Here is an 11,739-nt window from a genome sequence, read left to right as displayed (position 1 = left end):
TTTACTTTTAGTTTGTGGGTGCATGTATCTCACGTGCAACGATTAACCCATAGCTTCATTAGAAAATCAAAGACTTTACCTAACAATGATCCATGTGTGTTTTGATTAGGGGGTATGGACCAAAGGTAGGTGAAGTACTTACAGAAAATTAAAGAGGATTATTATTGTGAGAGAGTACTTACAGCAGGAGGAGGAGGAAGAGGAGGTTCTTCACTAGCAAGAAGAGCACGTGCACGATAGGGATGGAAGTGATGATTTGTTTCATTCCCAAGGCTTAAACGCCTCACTTCACTCAAATCTGTCTTTTGATTCTTCTTCTTTTCACGAACTTGACCAAACACCATTGAATAATCTGTAGGCGCTCCTCCTGCCTTTTTCTCCCACGCTCCAAACTTCGGCACCGTTGCCTTTACCGCTTTCTTCTGCAACAACATAATTCAAAATCAATTCATTTTATTCTTTCGATCCATGAAACTCTGTTTTATGATGCCCTGAACGTGTATTGGTTAACACCCCCAATCATCAACCAACACACATTAACTAATACACGTTCTAGGGTTTCAAATTAGGCATATTCAACAACAATAAATTATATGATCAACCAACACACACATTATCAATATGATCCAAGCTAGCAACAAAATTAATAGGCTGGAAGCATTTATTGGATCGGATTTTATCCAATTTCTGCAATCTAATTTTGGAGGGAGTGTACTAGCGAGATTGATATAATTAATGTAAAAATTGTGTTCCTTTTTCTCGAATCTCATGTGCGTTCTGATTTTTGTTAGCAACTCGAAACAATTGTGCAAATAATATATTAAAAAAAGTTTTTTTTTCTTTTTTTTATGCTGTGTAGATTTAGGAACTTACCTCTCGTCTCTCCATGGCTAGATCATCAAACGTTAAGGTTAAAATATGGAAAGGAAAGCTTCAATTAAGATATCTTTCCAATAGAAGAGGATGAATAATGGAAAACTAGGAAGACAACTGAATTTATGTTTTCTGATTAGTGTTTCAAGATGTCCTAGCCTCAACGAAGGGTTAATAGGATGATATATTTATTCTTGACAAGTATTATTGATAAAAAGTAAAAATAGGAGAAAAACCATATTTTCCCTTTAACTTACTTTTGTTATGAACTGTTAAAACCATATCCAAAGTTAGTTTAGATGCGCACAATATAGATGGTAAACAGAAATGTTAGGTTCACAACCACTTGGTGTACACTAATAATACACAATTAAGGTTTTTTTCTGTTACTTTAATCCATAACTCCCACAAAATACAAGTATTTGCAAGGCTCAACATAAGTAGAAAATAGAAAGAAAAATAAAAAAAATAGAAATATTGGGTGACCAAACTTTTTTTTTTACCAAGTGAAATTAAATTAGACAATAACCAATAGTCCATGTTAGAATATAATTAGTAATCTCCTGTAATAAATATTCAAATATACTAAATAATACTAATTGATTTTAATTATATTCTAACAGTCCAAAACCAACTCATCTGCTACTCCTTCGAAAAGCCTTCTTAACGTAATACAAAAAAAAAATTATAAACATTTTTCATAATCCCGTTGTTTTAATCTCTTCAAATTTCAACTCATTCTCTCCATAATTTTGCCACATTCTCTCCAAATTTTGTCACTTTTGTTCTCTTGAATTAAAATCCTTAAATCCGTTACTCCATCAATTTTGAAGTCATTACTCAATCTCATTTATCTCTGAATTTCTTCTTTAATAAGGATGATTGTAGTTCAAATTAAATAAATTAAGGGCAAATGGTTCTTTTCTTTCCAACAACTCAAATACAACAAGTTTGGATTTTGGTTAAATTTGATTTATTATAGTTTTAGATGTTTTTTTATGCATGATTTTAGAGATAATCTATTTATTTTTTGTATTTATTAAAAGATAATTCAGAATTTTTATTTAAATTGGAAGTAATGAACATCACCATGTCATGAAGGAAGCAGATACCAGTTTTGTATTTAATCTTTGAAATTCTATAACCTGCTTAGCCGTTGCATAATGTTGGTTCTTCAATATAGAAAATTTCGTCATGTCAACTGTGCCAATCAATAGCATTAATGTTATTAATAACTAGCACAAGTTAGGGACATTGTCCTGATGGGAAACACTCATTATCTTTCTTGAAGAATACTCGTGTACTTACCAATTCGCATTGTTAAGAGGATAAGTCTTAATTAGGTAGTGCTTGGTGGAGAGACAGAGACGAAAAGATGAAATTGAGAGATAGATATTGAAATAAATTTTAGTATTTTGTTTAGTGCAAAATGGGAGACAGAAATTAAAATAAGAATAAAATTTTAATTTAATTTGTATAAATGGTAACATTTCAATTAATTAATTTCAATGAAGATATTTTAGCTATAAAATATTATTAAAGTTTCAGTTTCTATCTTTAAAAATTTTAGTCCCTGTGTCTCTACTTTTTGGAAGTACTGAAATACTGAAATTTTAAAGATAGAGATAAAAATTTTAGTACCAATTTCTGAATTAACAAACATAATATTGAGTCTCAGTCTCTTCGTCTCTATCAAAACAAACGCTATCTTAATTCTTATGTCTTAACCACCGTTAAAAAAATGACAAAATATTATGCATTACATATTATAAAAAAATGACAAAATATTATAAACTGTCAACTGTAATTCTTCAATTTTTGCAAATTTCAGTTGTAAAATGAGGCCTGCTACACATACAAGTCTTTTTGGCTTACAAGTCTTACAAGTTGGTACAAGCCCAACAAAAAACAAGCATTACACTCTCACATTTAAAAGTAAATAAACGCACGTTATTCAACCACTTCCTGTTTCCAAAGCGCGCTACTTACCATGCATTATAAACGACTCTTTTTCTTCTTCCTCCATGAAAACGAGTTTCTTGCCAAATTTGAAGATAATGGAACTTCAGAAATACACTCAAACGATTATAGAAATACACTCAAACGATTACAGAAATTACACCCAAAGGATTTAAGAAATACACCCAAAATTCGTTGAAGTACACCTTATGCATAATTCAGAACTCTTTCTTTTTCTCCTCCTCATCTTCTGCTGCTTCTTCTTCTTCAAAAACGATTTCAGAGCTTGATGTCAAAAAACAATGAAAATCGAGAATAACGAAGAAAAAAACAGAGAGAAAAACACGTAATTGAAGAAGGAGAAAGAGAAGACAAGAAACGAAAGAAAAGAAGAAGAAGAAGAAGAAGAAGAAGAAGAAGAGGAAGAAGAACGTGCAGCAAAAAGAAAAATAAGGTGCAGTAAAAACGTGCAGTAACAGTTGAAAAAGGAGAAAGAGAAGGCAAGAAACGAAAGAAAAGAAGAAGAAAAAGAGGAAAAGGAAGAAGAACGTGCAGCAAGAAGAAGAAGAAGAAGGTGCAGTGAAAACGTGCAGTAATGGTTGAAGAAAGAGAAAGAAAAGGTAAGAAACGAAAGAAAAGAAGAAGAAAAAGAGAAAGAGGAAAAAGAACGTGTGCAAAAAGAAGAAAAATGTGCACTTATAAATACTTGTATAAAAAACGCTTATATGTAGAGAATTTCTTATTTTGTATACATATCATTTAAGGCATTTTCAATAAACAGGTTCCTTTATAACTAATTTTTTATGCATGTACTTCGGGATGGAAAAAAAATTCGAACTCGAGAGTACCCAAAAGGTTTACCCGTGACAAAAAAAGATGGAGATCCGCAAAATTATCATGGGACAAGGATTCTCCTCACAAATAAACGGAAACGGACACGAGAATTGATAAATTGATGTTAAATTCTACTATTAAGCTATTCTAAAAATTTATTTAAAATTTTTAAATTATTCTTTAACATCAATTTATTAATAGTAGTTATTTAAAAAAAGGATAATAGATTAATAAATTAATGTTAAAAAATAATTTAAAAATTTTAAATAAATTTTTAGAATTTAAATAATTTTATGTATAACGTTAGTTTTATGGGTACAATTTCAATTTTATTATTTCATAGTTATATTATCAACGTTTAAAATTTTTTTGTAGTTTGTACAAATAATAGTTTAGAAAAATTATCCCATGTACCAGTCAAAAAGAGAGGAACACGGTATGATAGATACGAACAAGGTGCCGAGCTTATTATTGTCGTATAGTAAAGTACGGAATGTCAAATAAATTCTTGAATTTGATAATGAATTGACATAAATAACCAGCTTTAGAACAAGGATCGACGGCTAGTTAATTTCTGAAGTACATAAAAACAAAAACAACTTTTAAATAATTTATTTATCAAAAATATCCTTTATTATAATTAATAACTATAATTTATATCTTTAATTCTATCTTTTTCTCTAAATCTTTAATTTTTCCCTGAATCTTAATTTTTTTTCTAAATTCTAAACCTCATATCCCAATCCCCTTCACATTTACATTTGTATATTCTTTTAATATTTTCTACACCTATTCCCATTTTAATTTAGGACAAAACACATTTTAAGATTGTTCTTTACTAATTTCACACCTTTTGATCTATAAATATATCATTTTCATTCTATTCCATCCAAATTAAACACTGGTATTCAAAAGAATAGAGTTCATATTGTTATTAGTATTTTGTTAGTACCACTCTCTAATTTTTACTAATCCATTAGAAGGATTCCTCAAGCCGCCATATTTTGTTGTATTTGATTATTAATTTTAGTTACACATGTAATTAATCATATAAGATGTATACACAAATTAATTTAAGTTTGGCTTACAAGAATTAACGTGAAGTTTTAAGAGTATTGATTAATTCAAAATAATTTTAAAATTTTATTTTTTTAATTATTTATTTGTGGTCAATTATAAATTTATTTTCTAATTTTTTGTTTTCTATTTTTACAAAGTTATGTTACTTTTATAATTTTAAATTTTTTGAATTTTTTGGTTTGATTAGTATTTATTAGTATTCTAATAAGTTTGATTTTTATGACACTGATTTTATTGATTAGTTAGTTCTTACTTTTTTGTTTTGTATTATTGAAAATACTAATAAAAATTACATATAATTTTGATATTGTTTTATTTTATAATTACACAAAATAGCATGCCTCCAAAACTAATTCTTAAACTAGCTAATGAAAAAATTTAACTGAAATGCAAATGACTGAAAAAGCTAGATAAAATTATTATACTGCAAAAGTTTTTCTTATTTTATGTGAGGAGAAAATTATTACTAAAAATATGTCTCATACACACTTTAATAGAGAAAATTTGAAAAACATAGTAACTAAGTTCAAGAATATCACATATCGTTCAAGAATATTATTATTATATAAAAATTAATTGAATAATTATTAATTATTAGAATAAAATTCTAGCATCTAAGCAAAATTTCTAATCAAATCTAACTAAGTTGTTATAACCGTTTTTCAAATCATGCGTCTTCTCTTTCTTCGTTTCCTTCTACTCCTTCTCCTTCTCCTTTTCTATTTTCTCCTCCTCCTCTTCCTCCTCCTCCTCCTCCTCCTTCTTCTTTCGTTATCATCATCACCAACAACTAGAAGTGGAAACGGGCCTGGCCAGGCCCGACTTTGTTTTTAATAGGCCTGGCCTGTCATACAATTGATTGGCCTAAGTCTGGCCTGCAGCTTATTATAAACTCTTTATAAAGTACTAGGCCTGACATGTTATTCAGCCTGGCCTGGCCTGAAGCCTGTTAAAAGGCCTGATAATTTTTTTTACAAAAATAAAAATATTATTTAAAAAAATAAGACTAATTAGTAAGCCTGAACCTGACCTATTAATGTATTAAGGCTTTTAAAAGAGTCTGGGTCTGTACCTATTTTATAACAGGCCAGGCTGCAGGTCCCTGACAGGCTGCCTGGCCTTTTTCCACCCCTACCAACAACACCAACATTTTGCTAACATTTTTATTGGTTCTGATTTTCTTTGGTACCATCATTAAATAATATTGGTTTATTTCTTAGTTTATTTCGGTTCGTTTGTGTGCTAATTGATGTTCACTTAATGCTGCTGATAAGTATTGACATAATTTTTTTATTCCTTAAGTAATTTCAGTTCATTAATTAGTTTAATTAAGGTTCATTTGGATCCAGAAATGAATTCGATGTATTTTTGTTGATGATTGAGTCTTTTTGACTGCTTGTTCAAATCTGAACTAATTTCGATTCATTTGTGTGCTAATTGAGGTTCACTTGATGCTGTTGAGTATTGACCAAGTTTTTATTCCTTAAGTAATTTCGGTTCATTTTTTAGTTTATTTAATGTTCATTTGGATCCATAAATGAATTCGATGTGTTTTTATTGATGATTGAGTCTTTTTAACTGTTTGTTCAAAACTGAAGTAAATGAATCGAATGGAGTGGAATATAATGCAATTGAATAAAGTGATAATGAATAATTTTATTATTTTTTGCTAAAAAATTGGTCAATACTTACCAGCAGTATCAAGTGAACCTCATTTAGCACCCAAATGAACCAAAATTAGTTCAGATTTGATATATATGTATCCTTATTGAAAAATTATATTTATTTTCATATTAAAAAAATATCTATTAAATTTTTTGTTAAAATATTTTCAAAATTTTACTAACCTATGTTTAATTATATATTTTAGACTATATTTGATTGATTAGATAGAGTTGGACAATATTTAATTATATATTTTAAACAATATTTGTTTTACTTTAAACAATATTAATTTTATTATTTTGTTTTAAAAAATTTGGTTGATGATTATGTATATTAGATATTTAAAATTATAAATATTTTAATGTTTATGAATTTAAAAATTATAATTTTTTTATATATCTTTAGAAATTATAAATTTATTGAAATACTCATGAAATTATATATTTTTTATTTTAATAGTTTAATAATTTTTCAAAAAGATAAAAAGAGCCCGTCAAACTGCCATTAAGTAGGACGGGATAGAAATTTAGGACCGCTTCAATAGACGGAAAGGGGGATTAGCCCGCCAAATAGTGATCTTGCCACCCCTAAAATTTATTTTCTTAATGAATGTTAATTTTATTGTGAAATTCTATATTTCATTTAAAAATGTAGCATAATTGAGTCTAATTCCTACATTTTAAAATGAATTTACTCAAAAAATTTAAAATGTAAATCGCATTTTTTTACAAAATTTTTTTATTAACATAAGTAGTAGTGCTTACTTGAATAATTATATTTAGATTCTAATGATATTAAACTCAACCTATTTTATTGTCTTATATTTTCAAAAAATTTACAAGACTGACATGAAAATGTAACAAGTTATATATTTTACTATTAATGTACGTCAATGATTAATCTTTTAATATTTAAAATAGTAAAAAATTTAAATATGTATGTTATTTTTTAAAAACATTAAAAAGATACAAATTTAAAATTGACTTTAAACATAAAAATTTGTATTAAAAATAGTTTATAAATTTTTTATTATAGAAAAAATTAAATCACTTTTTTTAATACCATGATTTAGCATTTATGCAAATTAATGACTTATTCATCTTGCTAACATATTCGTTAACTTTTATTGGGATTGGAATATAATATTCTTATTTAGTCATATTTTTTATATGTTATCATATTACTTTTAATGATAAAATTTTTACTGTTATTAAAAATAATTATTCATTTTTTTAAATATTAATATCTAAAATTTATAAATTAAACAAATAATTTATTATGATACACTTAATTATAGTTTACAATTAAATACTATTTAAATTTTTAAATATAAATGTTAAAATTTGTAATTAGATGCTTTGATTTATATCCAATTAATTGAAATTCAAATGGTTTTCGTTTAATCATTGATTTCTTCTAGTTTAATTTTTTTCCCTAATACCAACTGAATTTAATGTAATATGATTTTAATTGTGAAACTTATGAGTTGTTGATTAATTTAAACAACAAAGAAGGATGTTAGGAGGGATAGAGGGAAATTGATGTATATGAAATGGAAAATAATTTTTTAATAATGATGATGATGATATGTTTAGTTTGACTAAATTCTCAAAATGATTCTTCAGATTGGAATCCTGCACCAATTTTACTACTGAGTTTCCAATTGCATATTTTAGTCCTTGAAATTGAACTCCGGGCTTCATAAAAGTCCCCAAACCTATTTTCGGCCCGAGTCAACAAATCGGAGTGCTGATCTGACAAATCACTGCCACGATGGATGTTTCATACAGCGTTGTTTAGGGTTTTGGCACCTAAGAAGAGTAAAACATCACCGTTTTACATGAATTAAAAAAAACGTTGGAGGCATATGTGTTTTGATCACTCACAGTCTTTTTCTTCCTTTCTACAACACCAAACTCTTAGATTCCTTCTTCCTCTGACAATGGTGAAGGCTTAGTGCGGTGGTTTAGGGTTTGCGAGTTCGACAATTTTGCGGGGCTACTAGTGTCATCGTGGAGTTCATAGTGCCGTTATTGAAGAAACACCATTGTTGTTAATTAAGGTGAGTACACAGCGACCTTATTTATTTATTTATTTATTTTTTGGCAATCATAGCTTGATTTTCAAGAGTTTAGTTGGCTTTCTGTTTGTTTGTGGTGGGATGTTTTCATCGTTGATAGGTTTAGGATTTTATATATTGTTCTGTTAGGATATGAGTTTTAAAAATGCTCTATTTTTTGCTTGATCAAATAGAGGCAAATTTTTTTTACCAGACATGAAATGCAATTTGTTGATTTTCGGGTTTTGACCATGGTCATTGAGTTAACTTGTACAATTTTTATTTCTGATACAGATGAAAATCTAATTGATATTATGTTCCATCACGGGGGTAGCTTTGAAAAAAATGAAGTAAAGATTGTTTATTCTCCTAATAAGAAAAGTTGTTTGGGTGATTTTGATAAAGATACATTAGATATTTTTTATATTAGGAATTATCATAAAGAGCTTGGGTACGACAAGATGAAAGAATGTTGGTAGCTTATTTCAGGTAGAAGTCTAGAGGTTGGACTCAGGAGATTAAACAATGATAGAGAGTTAAGAAAGATATATTTCTTTGCTAAGAAAAACAATTATCTTGTTAATGTGTTCATTGAGCATGAAGGTATGTTTGATTTTTGTTACTGATTTATTTTTGTTGTTAGTGGTATATTAGTTAAATAATAATAATAATATTAATAACAACAGATACATTCCATTTAAACATTTGAAATTTATGGGTCTAATTTGAGATGTGCTTGTTAAATTTGAAGTCAAGGCTTTTAGCATGTGCTTCTATGCAAAGCTATAAAATCTAGTATATAAAAAACTTTAAATCTATGCGTATACTTTTCATGCTTCATCTGTTTTCAATCAGATGCTAGACTTATACTTATTAAATATATTAATGCAAAGAGTCTAATGGTTGTACTTTTGATGTTATGCTTATACTTCATATATGCTAAACTTCTATTGCTTTGTCTCCACACTTGAAAGATTATTGATTTGATTTTGTATGTGTGTGAGTAACATCGGTTAATGATGATGATATATTGATTATTGATTCTTGAAATCAGGAAGTCTGCATAATAGCATAAGCAAACATTTATGAATTGTTCTTGAAATCAGTTTGGTGAATTTTATTTGGGTTGAATATGAACTGATTCTGTGAAATTGAAATAGGTCTATTTTGTCTGCACGATGTAAATGTTAGGGTCTATTATGGTGAATCATTGTCAAAGTCAGAAACTGTTATAGTGCATTTTTTAAAAGTCAGAATCTATTATAGTGCACGGGATGAAATTATAGAGGTCATTATGTGTATTTTATGGGATCAATGTTTTCACTCAATATGGCTATGCTGTCTCAATTTCTGTTGCAGGGTCTGATTCCAGCCATGAGGGAGGCTATGCCAAGTTTGCAGGACCTAATGTGTGGCATTTGTGCCTAATGTGCATTCCAGCCAACAAGACCTACAAAGCTGACAACTAGAAGAAGATCATATTTTCCAACAACTTCTGCAAACTTGGATCCAATGCAGGGAGCTAGTTTAGCTACAGCTTCAAGATTGGAAAAATGCTTAAGTTTGTACGAACTTTGAGATTTAAGCCACCAAGGAAAAAATGATTATGTTTCTTAAAAATATACACTTTTCGATGTTAGATAGTTATTTCTAAATGTGAATCTATTTTTATTTTGGAGAACTGTTATGACAATGGTCATAGATAAGGGTGATGATCCACTTTTGATGTTTGTTTGTTGTTATTATGTTTGCTTTGTCAATTTGAAAATCTGGAAAACACTCAAGACCTTAAAGATATGCATACTATGATATTTTGATAAATTATATATATGGTAGTACTTTAATTATTGACCATATGTTGTCCTGTCTTCAATTTTTATTTTGTAAGTATTCACATCAAATGCTAAAACATAACACACCAAATTTTTTCATTCAATTATGTCCAAATTTTTTTATTCATAATAGTTATAATCAGAAATACACTTGTACAATCCATATTATGCTCAAATTTTGAACAACATTAACACAAAAATAACAACTAAGAACAACACTAAACATATGGCATGGATTAACACTTTCTGAGTTCTCATAATTGCTTCCAATTTTCCTAGCCTATAGGCCAAGTTCATTTTCAGTTCACCCTCCTTATTATTAGCTTTCCAAGTCACATCTTCTTGTCCAGAATTTGTCCAAACAAATAATCCACACTATCTCTTTCCGTTGGTCTGCAATAATCCAGAAAATGATCATACTAATTTGGAACGCAAACACAACAACTATACAGAAATGAGCTTAACCCACTTACATTATAATTAGGGCATCCAAAAAAGGACTTGTTAGAATGCGTTTCAGTTTCTGACCACCTAAGGATGGGGAGACATCCACATCCACACCATTTCGGTACCTTTTCGGTTGAAGATGAGCGGCTCGAAGTCCCTATTACGTGACTAGCACCACCCATAATTTGTCGCAAGTTTCATTGCGAGCAGTACTACACTTGAAAGAAGAAGAAGAAGAAGAAGAAGAAGTAGAAATAGAAGTAGAAGACAGAAGCGGAAGAAGAAGATAAAGAAGATGGGGTTCACGTTGGATTTAGGGTTTATAAATGGGGATAGGGACTATATTGGAGCATGGTCACCATATGTCCACGTCATATAGCCGTTTCCACATCCATCGTGGTAGTGACTTGTCAGATCAGCATCCGGTTTGTTGACTCAGGTCGGAAATAGACTTGGGGACTTTTATGGAATTCGGAGTTCAATCTCGAGGACCAAAATGGTGCAATTAGAAATTCAAAGGTGAAATTGATGTAAGGGTCCAATTTGAAGGACCATTTTGGAGATTTAATCTGTTTAGTTTACTCAACAAAACGACTTCGCTTAAAAATTATGCATTCAACCATTCACACTTTTATCTCACATAAGTCACATGGGTCATGGATAAAAGGGGACGCGATTGCATACTCCCTAAAGCTTTGGAGTACTAAAACTCCTATTAAAAAGTAAAAAAAAAAGTTAGCATTTATGATTGTTTTATATTTTTATTTAAAATTTGTTTGGGCTAGGATTAAAATTTTACATTGGATCCGTTAGATTTAAAAGACAGTTTGGACTTATTACACTTTTTGATTAATATTACCCATATTAGATTATTATAACATTTAAAAAAATTATTATAACATTATAATTAAAAAAATAAAAAGTTTAAAAAATTAAAAAATCAAAACATATTTTTAGTATTAATTTTAAAAGACTAAAAAATACCCTTTA

At 28.8% G+C, this 11,739-nt stretch overlaps 1 protein-coding gene across 1 annotated transcript in view; it reads right to left on the bottom strand.

The window, feature by feature from the left end:
• LOC107482378 (uncharacterized) overlaps positions 1-1,034 on the bottom strand; it is a 3,885-nt gene extending 2,851 nt beyond the window's left edge. Inside the window, exons 1-2 of the mRNA XM_016102823.3 lie at positions 874-1,034; positions 183-422 (exon numbers count right to left, since the gene is read on the bottom strand). Coding sequence (XP_015958309.1) covers positions 183-422; positions 874-888 — 255 coding nt within the window. The 5' untranslated portion in view covers positions 889-1,034. The remainder of the gene's footprint in view (positions 1-182; positions 423-873) is intronic.
• Positions 1,035-11,739: the final 10,705 nt, after the last annotated feature.

This window comes from Arachis duranensis, chromosome 4 (assembly GCF_000817695.3).
Source record: "Arachis duranensis cultivar V14167 chromosome 4, aradu.V14167.gnm2.J7QH, whole genome shotgun sequence".
In the NCBI taxonomy this organism is placed as follows: Eukaryota; Viridiplantae; Streptophyta; class Magnoliopsida; order Fabales; family Fabaceae; genus Arachis; species Arachis duranensis.
Note: the sequence above shows the minus strand (reverse complement) of the source record. Positions and strands in the feature narration are given on the sequence as shown.